The following is a 16,335-nucleotide window of genomic DNA, read 5'->3' as shown; positions in this document are numbered from 1 at the left end:
TTTACAGAGGACCTCAATGTTAGCCTGTGTGGATGACGTAGGACGCATTAAGCACCCAGGCTTCAGAAGAAGGAGGACAAAGATGGCCAAAAGAGGAGGCGCTGCACCCGGAGAATGGAGACGGTCATCTGACCAGTCTGCATCGCCCCTTAGGTAAGTATTATAAAGTCATGTTTATGTTCTACACAGTGGCCTGGGCTCTTATATACAGTACTAGAAGGTGGCCCGATTCTACGCATCGGGTATTCTAGAATTTACGTATTGTGTAGTTCATGTATGATTTTTGTTATATATATATATAGATGTTGTTGTGTGTAGTTACTAAGTGTTTATGTAGGGTGCTGTACATGTTTTGAGTGTCGCGGGGGGTGAGAGCGGTGTTGTATGTGTGTTGCGTGTGTTGCGTTGTTTGCGGAGCGCTGTGTGTCTGTAGCGTTGTGTGTGTGTGTGTGTGTTGTGCGGTTTGTGTGGGTGTGGTGTGTTTTGGGGGGAGGTATGTTTTGAGCAATGTGTGTGTTGTGCAGTATGTGCGTATATTTGTGTGTGCAGCGTTGTCTGTGTGGGTGTCTGTGTAGGGCGTTGTTTGTGATTCGTAGTGTGTGTGTGTTGTGCAGTGCGCGTGTGTGTGTGTGTTGGGGGGAGGTGTGCACTTCCTATCGTGCTCTACCCGCCATGCTGCGCACTCCGAAACGTGCTTCATCCGCTATGCTGCGCACTCGTAAACGTGCTCCATCCGCCATGCTGCGCACTTCCAAACGTGCTTCATCCGCCATACTGCGCACTTCCCATCGTGCACCATCCGGCATGCTGCGCACCCCTTATCATGCTCCATCCGCTTGGGAGTGCGCAGCATGCCGGATGGTGCACGATGGGGAGTGCGTAGCATGGCGGATGGAGCACGTTTGGGAGTGCGCAGTATGGCGGATGGAGCACGTTTGGGAGTGCGCAGCATGGCGGATGGAGCACGTTTGGGAGTGCGCAGCATGGCGGATGGAGCACGTTTGGGAGTGCGCAGCATGGCGGATGGACCACGTTTGGGAGTGCGCAGCATGGCGGATGGACCACGTTTGGGAGTGCGCAGCATGGGGGATGCAGCACGATGGGGAGTGCGCAGTATGGCGGATGGAGCACGTTTGCTCAGCCTCTTTCTTTCCAGCCTCCCTCAGCATCAGCTTCTGTTTCCCAGCCTTCCCTAGGATCAGCCTCTCTCGTCCCAGCCTCCTTCCTCCCAGCGTTCGTATCCCAGCGTCCTTCAGCATCAGCATTCCCCTCTTCCCTATGATCAGCGTCTCTGCTCCGAGCCTCCTCCAGCACGGCCTGGTCATCTGCCGACACTCACACACCCGATCGCATCCACTCACACACACACCTGATCGCATCCACTCACACACACACCCGATCGCATCCACTCACACACACACCCGATCGCATCCACTCACACACACAGACACTGACGATATCGCACATACGCGCTGATACTCACAACATCCGGGGATATCACATGCTTCTGGCCATGTGATCCTCCGTCAGGTCCTGGAAGATAACAACAGCACATTTTCGCCGCAGAGAAGCAAGAGATATCCTAGGATGTTGTGAGTATGTGGATGTGATGTGAGGTGTGTGTGAGGTATGTGTGAGGTGTGTGTAAGAGTGAGTGTGAGTGTGATCTGATGTGTGTGTATGTTTGTGTGTGTGCGTGTGGATCTTCTGGCGCAGCAGGACCTTGATGGGCTTGATACCAACGTATCCACACCACTCCCACCACTGCTGTGCGAGCGGGGGCCGGGGGGGGGGAGGGGGGGGAGGGGGGGGAGGGAGTACAGTACTCACCTCCGTGACAGCGCTTGTAACCATGCGAGCATGGTTAGCAACGTATCCACACCAGTCCTGTGCGAGCGGGGGGAGGGGGGGGTTGGGCAGGGAGTACCGTACTCACCTCCGTGACAGCCGTGTCAGTTCGAGAAATGCGTGGGAGGAGGGAGGGGGTAGGCCAGAGCTAACGTGCATTGCGTGAGGGGGGCGGGGCGTGGCGTGGCTGAATTGCCAATGCCTGCAGGGTGCCGGGGCGAGAGGCCAATCTGTGGGGGGGGCGGAGCCTGGGCGAGCGGCTGGCCAATCCGTGTGGGGGCGCAGGCTGGGCGAGCGGCCAATCCGTGTGGGGGGGCGGGGCCATGGCGAGCCCAGCGGCCAATCAGCTTTGTGTCACCGTAAGGACACAATTTTGGAGCATGACAGACAGACAGACAGATAGACAGACAGACAGACAGACAGACAGACAGAATAAGGCAATTATATATATAGATGTTAGAATGCTGTATATAAGAGCCCACTGGTGGTGGCCGCAGCTTATAGTCACCAAATCTGGTGACAGGTTCCCTTTAAGTGCCCGGCTCCTGGTCTTACACTCACCTTACAGCGTCTTCATCTTCCATCAGTGGTTTTCTGTAGTTTGTGACCTGCCAGCTTTGCTAATGTTTCATGGAGTAATCTGGAGGTCACAACTCAATACAAGTCTATGAGACCCTCGTTCTGGCATTCATAGAGTTAGATTGAGAGCTTGTGACGTAATTTCTAACTTCCAGACGTGATTGTCACAAGATAGCGCTGCGGGTCCGGAGTATCGCCGGTAAAATACACAACAGGGGTTTTAAGCGCCACTCGCGTGCTGAAATAAAACACTGGAGCGGTGCTTTAAGTAAAGGCTGTAAAGCGGTAGACAACCCCTTTTACGTTTGGCCGGTTGCTAATTTCTACTGAAAATTAGCCATTTGCCATAATTCAGAGATTAGCATCAGAGTCCTGATAGCCATAAAGACCTAAAAATCAAGGTGAAGGTGAAGGTGGGACTCACCTGGTGCAGGTCCATGTGGAAACGGATCTGTAAATGTATAAAGCATTGCGATGAAAACAAAGGAACGGCTTTCCTGTAAGGATTGCCTGTCAGCTGGTGCTAAGGCTGCTTTCACACATCCGGTTTTTGCTGTGCGGCACAATACGGCGCTTTGCAGAAAAAACGCAACCTTTTTTTTTTTGCCGCCGGTTGAGTTTTTTTCTGCATAGACTTGCATTAGCGCCGTATTGGGCCGCATGGCCTTGTGTTGCGTCCGTTTTTTGCCGGATGCGGCATATTTAGCCCATGATGGAACGTTGCCTGGCACTTTTTTTGTGCGGCGAAAAAAACGCATCACGCTGGATCCGGCGAGATTTACAATGCAAGCCTATGGACGCCGGATGCGGTTTTTTGCACTGCGGATGCTCAGTATCAAGCCGCATCCGTCAAAAAATGGACGGGCCGCATGGAAAAACTTATGCAACGGATCTGTTTTTTTCGCCGCATCCGTTGCATAGGTTTTCGAGCCGCACTGCAAAACCGGATGTGTGAAAGCAGCCTAAGACGTCTACTACTTCCAGACCGTGACCATATAGTGTGGTGAGGACTGAAAGCAATTACTACTCTGAGGCTGGACCAGAGCGCAGCAGGCAGACGCTGACCCCCTTCTCTGCTCCAATCATGCTCTGACCTGATTGTATATCATCAAGGCTGGAGCTTTCCATCCGGTGGCCATTCACAGAAATGTTCAGATATCAGCAGGCGATAGAAAAGAACACAAGGTCCGGAAGCAGAAGCAGATACATATAGCGGAGCACTGCGGGAATTTGTGATTTGGCACATTGCTACACCAACACCAAGATTGGTACTTCTCTGGGGAGGTGGTATGGTCATAGTAAAGGCCGCTTTACACGCTGCGACATCGCATGTCGCTAGGGATAGCACCCACCCCCATCGTTCGTGCGTCACAGGCAAATCGCTGCCTGTAGCGAACAATATCGCAGGAACGCATCACACGAACTTACCTTCCTAACGACATCGCTGTGGATGGCGAACAACGTCCTTTCTAAGGGGGCGGTTCGTGCGGCGTCACACGGCAGCCGTCCAATAGAAGCGGAGGGGCAAAGAGCAGCCGCATGAAAGTCACGCCCACCTCGTTACCAGAGGACGCAGGGACGGTGTTGTTCGTCGGTCCCGGGGTGTCACACGTAGCGATGGAACGACAGGAACGACGAACAACCAAATGAGCAACGATATTTGGAAAATGAACGACGTGTCAACAATCAATCAATGATTTGGTGAGTATTTGGGATCGTTAGCGGTCGCTTGTAAGTGTCACACGCAACGACGTTGCTAACGAGGCCGGATGTGCGTCACAAATTCCGTGACCCCAGTGATATCTCGTTAGTGATGTCGCTGCGTGTAAAGCGGCCTTAAGTCAGGGCTCCTACAGAGGTATATATAGGTGGTGGTGATCAGAATAGAAAAGGCACACAAAGAAAAAGGGAATGATGGGCACACCGGGCTGTATGTAGGGTGTTCTGTGTACACGAGCCTAAGGGTATGTGCCCATGATCAGGGTTCAGGGCGCTGAAGTCTCTCACTTGTGTTCTCCCTACGGAGGACACAGGCGAATGCGCGATAAACAACTGACATGCTGCAGTCTGGAAAGACGCACCGCAGATCAGGGTTTGCTGCGGAAAAAACAAGCACAGCGGGCACAGGATTTCTAGAAATCCCTCCACTGTGCTTGTACTGTACAATGCAGCGTTTTGGACACAGCTGAAGAATGCCGCATCCAAAACGCTGCAAACACTGATCGTGGGCACGCACCAGCAGACATTCAACTTCTCCCACACAAATGAAAAGCAGAAACCTTGTAGCACCTGCACTTATTGGAAGATAACCCATAAATATCGCTACTATCCGTCATGAGGTCATTTAAGTGGCCGTTGGATCATTCGGCCAAAAGCAATCATTCTGGATTCCCCCATACATAGTAACACTTAGACAGGCCAACATGCCGAATACTATTTTTTTTCTCCCACATGTTACATTGTGGGCAGATCCAGCAAGTTTTGACAACTTTAATGTTTTTGGGGACCTTCGCTAATAGTATACAAACACTGAACAATAAAAAATAAATCTTTATTTTTATATAGCGCTAACATATTCCGCAGCGCTTTACATACATCAGGAACACTGTCCCCATTGAGGCTCACAATCTAAATTCCCTATCTGTATGTTTTTTGGAACAATCCTCTACTGACCACTTCTATAATCCAGCATCAAATACAGCTGACCGGGGCCACATGAAATATTCTACATTACTGGACATTTTAAGAACTGGACTTCCTTCACCAAAAAAAATAAAAAATTGCTAGTAATGATCTGTTCACATGGTATTTGATGAGGATTTTCAGCGGGAATGTGATGGCTTAGGCTGCTTTCATACATCCGGTTTTTGCAGTGTGGCTCAAAAACCTATGCAACGGATGCGGCGAAAAAAACGGATCTGTTGCATACGTTTTTCCATGCGGCCGGTCCGTTTGACGGATGTGGCTTGATACTGAGCATGCGCAGAGCAAAAAAAAAACGCATTCGGCAGCCGGATGCAGTGTTTGCCGCAGGACGCCGCATCTGGCGTCCATAGGCTTGCATTGTAAATCGCGCCGGATCTGGCGTCATGCGTTTTTTTCGCCGCACAAAAAAAACGTGCCAGGCAACGTTCCATCCGACCGCCGCATGGGCTCAATATGCCGCATTCGGCAAAAAATGGCAAATGCATGTCACTATCTGTCTCCCCTCTGGGACTTGTTGTGCAGGTGACCGGATGCTACATGTCACTAACTGTATCCACTCTGGGACTTGTGCAGGTGACCGGATGCTAAATGTCACTATCTGTCTCCACTCTGTGATTTCTGCTGCATAGTACCAACTGTATACACTCTCACCTGCAGAACAAGTACCACAGTGGAGACAGTTAGTGACATGTAGCATCCGTTCACCTGCACAGCAAGTCCCAGAGTGGATACAGTGACATGCAGCACACTATGTGTCAGGGCACAGCATGTCACCAACTTGCTCTGCTCTGTCACCTGCGGTGCTGCATGTCACGTTTTTGCTGCGATTTGGTGCGTTTTTTGCTGCGTTTTTGCTCACTGCGTTTTTAATCAGTGCACAATGCCATTAAAGATTGTTGATGAAAAAAAAAAAGGTCTGATGTCATTTCCTTATTCAAAATGTTCATTGTATGCAGGAGAGCAGACAGCAGCTGCAGAACTACAAGGCTCAGCATACTCCATCCCGGACTGTATGCAGTTTTTTTGCCAAAAAAGAGAAAAAAAAATGACGTGGGCTTCGCCATATTTTGTATGCTAGCCGGGTACAGCAGGCAGGTACGGGCTGCCCCCAACCCCCAGCTGCCTATTTCTACCCGGCTGGGAACCAAAAATATAGAGAAGCCCTTTTTTTTTTAATTATTTCATGAATTTCATGAAATAATTTTAAAAAAAAATGACGTGAGCTTCGCCTAATTTTGGTGTCCAGCCGGGTACAACTAGGCAGCTGGGGATTGGAATCCACAGTGCAGGGTGCCCATGCTTTCTGGGCACCCCCACTGCGAATTGCAGTCCGCAGCCACCCCAGAAAATGGCGCTTTCATAGAAGCGCCATCTTCTGGCGCTGTATCCAACTCTTCCAGCTGCCCTGAAGCCGGGTGGCTAGCCGGGTAATAATGGAGTTAGGGCTAGCTGTATATTATCAGCTAGCCCTAAGCCCGAAATTCATGGTGTCACGCCAATATTAGACATGGCCACCATGAATTTCTAGTAATGATAAAAAAAAAACCACAACACACAGAAAAATATTTTTATTAGAAATAAAACACAACACAATTAGTGACTCCATCTTTATTGAAATAAAGAACCCCCCCCCTCCGCAGTAATCCTGGGTCAGGGTCCCGCGCCGTCCAATCCGGATCCAATATCATCTGATCGGTTTGCTGGAAGGCAAAGCGATCAGATGATGTGTCAGGATCAAGTGCCTGAATCCCATCACACATCAGCTGATTGTATAATCGGCTTTTATACAATCAGCTGATGCATCAGTGCAAAAAAAAAAAAAATACATACTCACGTATGTGCTGTGGTGATTACCGGCAGCTCCTGGAGTGATGGGATGAGAGTCTGATCCTGGCCCATCACTGCAGCAGCTGCCGGTAATCAGCTGATGAAGTCCCCTGACGGCAGGATCAGCTGATAGCCGGCCGAAAAAGCCGGCGAGACTACGATCAGCTGATGCGTCAGGTGACTGCATCAGGTGATCCACGGCCAGGTCCTGCAAGCTTCGTGCGTGCCCCGGGGAGACTGCACACAGCCGAAGCGGCGGGACCGGGACAGGGGCTGGAAGCAGGCATGGACCCTGCAGACAGGTGAGTATGACATACACACTCACTCCGCGTCCGGTCACCTGTGCTGCTGGTGGGAGTATATGATCACACTGCCGACACCGCCCGCTCTCCTGACAGCTGAGCACAGCGGGCGGGTGGACAGTGTGATCACATACTTGCGTGACAGGGGGGATTTCAGTTGGAGAAACCCCCCCTGTACTCCACACTGGAGCCCCGTACCTCCCACAGCTGAATGCTGGTAGCGCGCGCTCTGCCTTCACCGCTCCACACACTGGCATCCTCCGGCTCCTCCCCTCGATGCTGGGCTGTGACGTCAGGTAGTCACCGCCCACAGCCCAGTCAATCACTGTGAGTGGCGCCGGCATCCTGTGACGTACCCGTCCAGTTTGAGAGCCCGGAAATGCCGGGACGTCAGAGGATGCCGGCGGCCACAGCTCCAGGGGGTCATGTGACTGGCACTGAGCGTGCAGGATAGCGCCGCTCAGTGCCAGAAATGGAAACAGAAGCCAATGCAGAAGATGCATATAATGGTAAGTGAGAATCATTGGGGAAAAAAAAAAATGGGTGAACCACCCCTTTAATAACCAGCCACAGTAAAACTGACAGCTGAGGGTTGGAGCCTACAGTTGTCTGTTTTACCTCCACTGGTTATCAAAAATATGCGAGAGCCCACATCTTTTCTTTTTTTTTTCTTATTCCCTATCCACATTTTGCAGAGTAATTGCCCCCATTTTGCTTCCTTGTCCAGACCCCCTAGCGCTTATTATGGCCATTTTACAGCACACAAGTTTGGGTCTCCATTGAGTGATATGAGTTATATGGGTTTCGGCGTCCGGGGTCAAGTCTGGCTCCCAAACTAAACTTTTATTTAAAGTCCGGACGAACCTGGCCCACCCAAATTTTCACAGGTCTGCTCTTCTCTACTAAAGATTTATGATCTGATCCTTTTCAATAACTCCTACAATCTGATTCGGCACAGACTGTTAAGCAAAAAATCATAGAAGGGATATTGAGCATCAAAGAGTATATACAAGAAACAAGCCATATTCCTGTATAGAATATGGGAAATATTTTAACCAAAAATCATGTCTTGTTACACATCTGAGAATTCACACTGGGGTGAAACCATTTCATGTTCAGAATATGAGAAATGTTTTAATCCAAAAGCAAATATTGATTAACATCAGAAAATTCATACAGGGGAAAAAGTTATTTTCATGTTCAGAATGTGGGAAATATTCTCAGAAATCTGATCTTGTTAGACATCAGATAACACACTCAAGGAAGAAACTGTTTTTATGCTGAGAATGTGGGAAATGTTTTATTCTAAAATCAAATCTTGATAAACATCTGAGAATTCACACAGGGATCAAGCCATTTTCATATTCAGATTGTGGGAAATATTTAAATGAGAAAACAAATCTTTTTGGACATCAGATGACTCACACAGGGGAGAAGGCATCATTCAGATATGAGTTTCTAATGTTTTTTAAAAAAATTCCTTTTCATTACACTTTGTCTGGTACATGATGGTCCTCCATTTATCAACCGTAGAATTTGCAGTATAATATCTCCCATATTTGGCACATTGTGCTGCTGTGTAAATGTTTATTTTTACTAATGATCTTTTCATGAAAAAAGTAGATTATTTTCGGATTAATACTAGCCTATTCGAATAAGATAAGGGTAATCTCAGGGGTTGCTACGCTGGCCCTGCAAGTGTGGGCCCAGTGTTCGCCCTGACCCTGGAGGTACCCTTGATGGTAGAGAGGTCCAGGTCATCACCCTAAGCCCTGTCTCCTGTCCGGCCCTGTCCTAATAACACCAACCCTGGGGTGGGCAGGACCCCAGGTAACAACCTCTCAAAGGCACAGAGAAGGGGATAAAACTGAAACACACTCACACTGCAAATGATGAGATGAGAGACAAAACGACACTAGAGGGAATAAACCAATAAGGGTGGGAGTAATTCATACCAGGGAACTCTCAAACCGAGCAGACAATGATTATCAGGTCACCAAATAGAGGTATGCCACAGACGCCGGGATTTCACCACTACAAGCAGAGACTATCTTGCGCAAATGGAGGACCACACTGAGCGTAAAAATTGAGAGTTCTGAGTGTTTCAGAAAAATTGGAATATAAGGGACTTCATTAATAAGTGGCTGAAACAAAATTTGGCTGAGAATAAGTACTCTTCAGTGTTCAGGATTGAAAAAGACAATTGTTTATCTTTTATGCACTCTTAAACCGGATTTCCTCTGATGCCAATTAAGGAAACTAAGTTGTTCACATTTGAAGAATAAAGTTATAGATTATGAGTCCAACATAGTCAAATCAGTAATACAAAGATTTATGCTGCTGCCAATTTCTTAAACAGTTGAAAATCAACATTTACTTCAAATTGTATAGATATTTTAATATTGAAGTATTATGAAATTTATAATAACATATTAGGATAATTATACTTCCAAAACACTGGTATTAAATAATAATAATAATGGATTCATTTTTGGCAGATGACTGTACCGGGAGCTCAGAGAGATATATGATATTCTCAATTGTCAAAGCAGAAGATCATGGTATCACACCACCAGAAACCTATGGAGAGTATACCATTATCCCAGAAATACCTTCAGCCAATCACCGTAAATATCTATCATCTGATCCTTTTCAACAGGTTCTGTCTACTGATTTATCACAAGTTATTGTGCAAAACAAAAATTATAGAAATTATGTTGAACATCAAAGAGTACACACAAGAAAGAAGCCATATTCATGTTTAGAATGTGGGAAATGTTTTACATATAATGGAAGTCTTGTTAAACATAAGAGAAATCACACGGGGGAGAAGCCATTTTCATGTCCAGAATGCGGAAAATGTTTTACACTAAAATCATATCTTGTTGCACATCTGAGAACTCACACAGGGGAGAAGCCATATTCATGTTCAGAATGTGGGAAATGTTATTCTCAGAAAAATAATCTTTCTATACATCAGAGAACACACTCGGGGAAGAAGCCGTTTTCATGTATTGAATGTGGTAAATGTTTTATTAGGATGTCGCATCTTGTTAGACATCAGGTAACTCACACAGGGGAGAAGCCATTTTCGTGTTCAGAATGTGTGAAATGCTTTAGTCGAAAAACAAATCTTGATAAACATCTGAGAACTCACACAGGGGAGAAGCCATATTCATGTTTAGAATGTGGGAAATGTTTTACATATAATGGAAGTCTTGTTAAACATAAGAAAAATCACACAGGGGAGAAGCCATATCCGTGTTCAGAATGTGGGAAATGTTTTACACTGAAATCATCTCTTGTTGCACATCAGAGAACTCACAAAGGGGAAAAGCCGTATTCGTGTTCAGAATGTGGGAAATGTTATTCTCATAAAACTGATCTTTCTAGACATCAGAGCACACACACAGGGAAGAAGCCGTTTTCATGTATTCAATGTGGTAAATGTTTTATTAGGATGTCACATCTTGTTAGACATCAGAGAACTCACACAGGGGAGAATCCATTTTCATGTTCAGAATGTGGGGAATGTTTTACAGATGAATCTGATCTTGCTAAACATCAGATAAGTCACACAGTAGAGTAGAAATTTTCATGCTTAGAATGTAAGAAATATTTAAACTATGAATCAGTTCTCGTTGATCATCTAAATATGGGTCTGCATTTTAAAAATTCATTTTCATTACAATTTGTAAGGTATACAATAATCCTCCATTTATCTACCGTAGAATTACAGCAAAATCTCTCCCATATTTGGCACATTGTTACATATTTACATAGGTTGAAAAAAGACCTAGGTCCATCTAGTTCAAACTTTCTCCACCAATTATATATTTTGTCACTCAATCATTTATAACCGACATTGTGGTGTGTACTAAGGAAAGCATCCAACCTTTTTTTTTTTTTTTAAAGTTGTTAAAGTGACTGCCATTATTACTTCTTGTGGTAGGGCATTCCACAATCTGACTACTCTAACTGTAAAGAACCCTTTCCTATTTTGCTGACGGAATTGCTTATCTTCCACACGCAACGATTGCCCCCTGGTCCTTAGTATTGTCATTGGAAGGAATAAGTCATTTGCCAGTCCTTTGTATTGACTACACATGTATTTATATTTTGTGCTGCTGTGTGATCTATCAAAAGTACACATTTTCATTAAAAAAGTAGATGATTTTTTGTTTGTTTGTATTTTTACTCCCCTTATTCCAAAAGCCATAACCTTTTTATTTTTCCATTTACGTAGGTGTATGAGGGCTTGTTTTTTGGGACATGTACTTTTTAATGGCCTCATTCATTTCATCATATGATGTAATGGTAAGCAGTAAAAAAAAAAATTCCAAGTGTGGCGCAATGCAAAAATAAGTGAAATTCTGCATGTTTTTTTTTTTTATTTACACTATTCATTTTACCATGAATTTGATCTTACATTATTTTTTTCTCCAGGTCTATATGATTACATAGATACAGTGGTGTGAAAGGGTTTGCTCCTTCCTGATTTATTATTCTTTTGCATGTTTGTTACACTTAAATGTTTCAGATCACCAATGAAATTGAAATATTTGACAAAGATAACACAAGTAATAACAGAATGCAGCTTATAAATGAAGGTCTTTATTATTAAGGCAAAAAGAAATCCAAATCTACAGGGCCCTGTGTGAAAAGGTAATTGCCCCCACCCCTTAAAACATAAATTAACTGTGGTTTATGACATCTTTGGGAAGCACAGATCAATTTCCTTAGCCACACCCAGGCCTAATAATTGCTGCCACGCCTGTTCTCAATCAAGAAATTACTTAAATAGGACCTGCATGACAAAGTGAAGTAGACCAAATGATCCTCAAAAGCTAGACATCATCCCACAATTCAAGAAATTCTGGAACAAATGAGAAACAAAGTAATTTGAGATCTATCTGTCTGGAAAAGGTTATAAAGCCATTTCTAAAGGTTTGGGACTCTAGCGAACCCCAGAGAATGACATTATCCACAAATGGCAAAAACATGGAACAGTTGTGAACCTTCCCAGGAGTGGCCGGGTGACCAAAATTACCATAAGAGCGCAGTGACGACTCATGAAAGAGGTCACAAAATGTGCCACAACATAATCCAAACAACAAGGTCTCACTTGCCTATGTTAAGGTAATGTTCATGACTCCACCAAGAGAGAGACTGGGCAAAAAAGACTTGTACGGCAGAGTTCCAAGACGAAAACTACTGCTGAGCAAACAGAACATAAAGGCCCGCTTGTCTTAGTTTTGCCAGAAAACATCTTCATTTTCCCCATGACTTTTGGGAGAATATTCTGTGGAATGACGAGACAAAAGTTGAACTTTTTTGGAAGGTATGTGTCCCATTACATCTGGCATAGAAGTAACACAGCATTTCAGAAAAGGAACATCATACCAACAGTGAAATATGGTGGTGGTAGTGTAATGGTCTGGGGCTGTTTCGCTGCTGCTTCAGGACTTGGAAGACTTGCTGTGGTAAATGGAATCATGAATTCTGCTGTCTATCAAAAAATCCTGAAGGAGGAAGTCCGGCCATCTGTTCGTGACCTCAAGCTGCAGTGCACTTGGATTATGCAGCACTAGTGGCCTAGTCAAAGTCGTGAATTTAATCCGATTGAGATGCTGTGTCATGACCTTAAAGAGAACCAACAATCAGAAGTGGAGAGCGCTCCCAAAATCAGCTCACTGCAGACCGCACCCAGAAGAACATTAGTCTCATGTTTCAGAGGAGACCGGAGAGTTGGTTTTGGAGGCATCCACTGCGAAGCCATTTTAGTAAAGAGGTTTTTTTTACAATACTTATAACGTCTATGACAGCGACAGGTGGAAGAAGGCCAGGCATGCAGACAGGGCATGAATAGATAGCAAAACCCAACCCACTTATTCCCGCACCTGTCAATCAAGTAGCAATGCATTGCTGTAACTTGCATATATTTCTGAAATAAACCATCTAATCTCAGAACAAAACATATACAGTAATTACATTCAACATCCTAGACCCGGTATAGCGCTGGATTTAATTTATATATGAAAATACTGATGGGTGGTTTTCTTCAAAAGGCGGTTCATGATCAGAAACCCTCTAATGTCACTGAATTCCAACGATTTTGCAAAGATAAGTGGGTCAAAATTCCTCAAGAGCATTGTAAAGACTTGTTGCCAGTTATCGCAAACGCTTGATTGCCGCTAAGAGTGGCCCAACCAGTTAATAGGTTTAGGGGGTAATCACTTTTTCACACAGGGCCCTGTAGGTTTGGATTTCTTTTTCCCTTCCTAATAAAGACATTCATTTATAAACTGCATTTGGTTATTACTTGTGCTATCTTTGTCTAATATTTACATTTATTTGGTGATCTGAAATATTTAAGTGTGACAAACATGCAAAAGAATAAGCAATCAGGAAAGGGACAAACACATTTTCATACCACTGTACCAAACATGTTTTTGTTTTATTTAAGTGGTGAAAAAAAAATCAGAAATTTTGAAAAAAAAAAATCTTGCTTGTCACTACTTTCCAAGAGCTGTAACATTTTCAATTTTCAAGATACTGTATGAAACTGTGTGAGGGCTTGTTTTTTTGCACCTCAAGTTAATATTTTTATTGTTATCATTTTATAGTGTATACAATGTTTTGGTCGCCCTTTATTCCATTTTTTTTCTTTTGTGGCCCAAAAACGGCAATTTTGACATTTTAATTTATTTTGCGTTGTTTACCAATCGGATTAATTTATTTTATATTTTCACAGATCAGACTTCTGCTAATGCAGAATGTGTGTATTTTATTTATGTGTGTATATGTGTGTAATCAAATGTGTGTATTTTATTTATTTACTCTTCTGCATTTGTTACGTGGAAAAAGGGGGGCTGATTTTTAAATATAACATATACATATAATTTTCTAATTTTTACTGTATTTAATATACACAGCGGTGCATGACAATTGCTGTATATAGAAGAAACCACAGTTTTCTATGAACGCCGGACAAAGGCTGGTTTACACTGGAGTACTGTGATGACAACACATCACCGAAGAGGGGTCAGAACAGCTCGCCCTCCTGCTGGTGTACGTTAAATGCCAATGTCATAGATTGACAGTGGAATTTAACAGGTTAACAGTTGTTAGAGGCGGAAGAAGGCTGAATAATTCAGCCTTTGAGTTTCAGTGAAAGTTGTGGGTTCTGCGTGTGAGCCCGCATCAAAAGCAGAAGAAGAATTACGCCGTACATAATGCGTCATAAGTCATTAAGGGGTTAATACTAGCCTATTAAATAACATAAGGGCAACTCTAGGAACAAGACCTCTGGACACAGATTCTCGGGAACATTTGTGTCTGGCCCTTAGATCCTAACAGCTCATTTACATATGAAAGAAAACATGGATTCCTCTGGAATAAGACATGGGATGGCAGATATCAAGGTATGACTTCATTTAGTTTACTATGACCTTCATGCCCTTATAGACGGCTTAGTTGGGTTTCTCCTACTGACATTCCCTTTAATGTTTAAGGAATCATAGAATGGTATAGTTGGAAAAGACCTCAAGGGCCATTGGGTCTAGCTCCCTGCCATAGCAGGTTTTCCTAAAGCATTCTAGCTATATGTTTATCCAGCTTATGCTTGAAGATTTCCATTGATGGAGACCTCACTACCTCCCATGGTAGCCTGTTCCACTCTCTGACTGCCCTCACTGTCAAGATATTTTGAGTAGTGCAGAGAATGCAGTTTAATCAGTAGAACTTTATTCACTATATTCCTCAGCACTCAATTATCCCAGTCTGTAACTTTACCAACACTGTATATGGTCTATGACTAGAGATGAGCAAACCCGAACAGTAAAGTTTGGTGTTCGTAACGAACGTGAACTTTACAAAAATAATCAGCATTCAAGTTCAGAGGTTGGATGCGTTACATATGCTTACCACTTGATCGAACATTGGTGTGCTTGGTTACGCTCGGCCCTGTGTGAGCCATTCAGAGTTTGAATGGCTTGTGTGATCGAATGTAGAGTGTACAAAAAAAAATAAAAAGACCGCCCTCCCCAAAGCGTTTTTATGTTTAGCTGTATGTGGACGGAGAGCCGATTTGCCCAATTAGTAACTTCCAATGGGGTTCATGGCAAGTCTGGGTCCAGAACAGAACTTTATCTAAAGTCTGGCTGAAGCCACGGAACCCGAACTTCCACAGGCCCACTCATCTTTATCTATTACCTATTTCCGATGTGACCAGTTTAATTTTTGCGCTTACGTTCTCTTCTCCTGTTCTTCCACGAGTCATAATATTTTTTTTTATTGTGCCCGTTGACATAGCCATACGAGGCCTTGCATTTCATACAAAGCATTGTAGTTTTGATTTATATCATTCCTTTTACCATATGTTCTGGAAAAGAAAAAAAATGAAATGGTGAAAAAAAACCAACACATTTCTGTCATTGCTGTTTTGCATTTTTTTTTTTTTACTGTGTTCTTTTTGTGGCAAAGGTGATCTTGCATTATTACTTTCTTGTTTAATATGAATCTACTGATCCCGAATATGCATAGTTTATTTTTTATTGAACTGTTGACAAATAGTTATAAATTTGTAAAATAAAATTTGTTTTTGTGTTGCCATTTTCTTAGACTGAAAAACTCATTTTATTTTTATGTCCGTGGTCTTGTATGAAGGTTTGTCTTTTGCTTGGCAAGCTCATATTTTTAATTCTATAATTTGATATTTGGTATAAATAAAATGTTTTGATCACTTTCTACTGCATCTATAACCATCTATAATATACATAAATGACTCAATTTTGAAATTAGAACACCAAAAAGGTAAAGTCATAGAGTTGTGAAAATCCTAGGATTGATAGACATGTGACTGGTATGCAAATGATAAAAAAAATTACAATTTTCTGTTCAAAAGTCTCAATTTATTTAGTATCGAGTATGAACGCCTCATGCAGAAATCCGTGCACTTACATGTTTTGGCCACTATCAATTAGGATATTATTGGATGTCCGAGGAATGTTCTGCCACGCTGCATGCACTTGGGAAAACTATCAAGATGCGCTGTTAGCAGCTGCCTGTGAAG

General features: G+C 43.8%; 1 protein-coding gene across 1 annotated transcript in view; it reads left to right on the top strand.

Moving 5' to 3' along the window:
• Positions 1 to 11,803, top strand: part of LOC142311937 (uncharacterized) — a 34,721-nt gene extending 22,918 nt beyond the window's left edge. The window contains exon 4 of the mRNA XM_075350807.1: positions 9,761 to 11,803. Coding sequence (XP_075206922.1) covers positions 9,761 to 10,851 — 1,091 coding nt within the window. The 3' untranslated portion in view covers positions 10,852 to 11,803. The remainder of the gene's footprint in view (positions 1 to 9,760) is intronic.
• Positions 11,804 to 16,335: the final 4,532 nt, after the last annotated feature.

The sequence above is a fragment of the Anomaloglossus baeobatrachus genome, chromosome 5 (assembly GCF_048569485.1).
Source record: "Anomaloglossus baeobatrachus isolate aAnoBae1 chromosome 5, aAnoBae1.hap1, whole genome shotgun sequence".
NCBI lineage: Eukaryota > Metazoa > Chordata > Amphibia > Anura > Aromobatidae > Anomaloglossus > Anomaloglossus baeobatrachus.
Note: the sequence above shows the minus strand (reverse complement) of the source record. Positions and strands in the feature narration are given on the sequence as shown.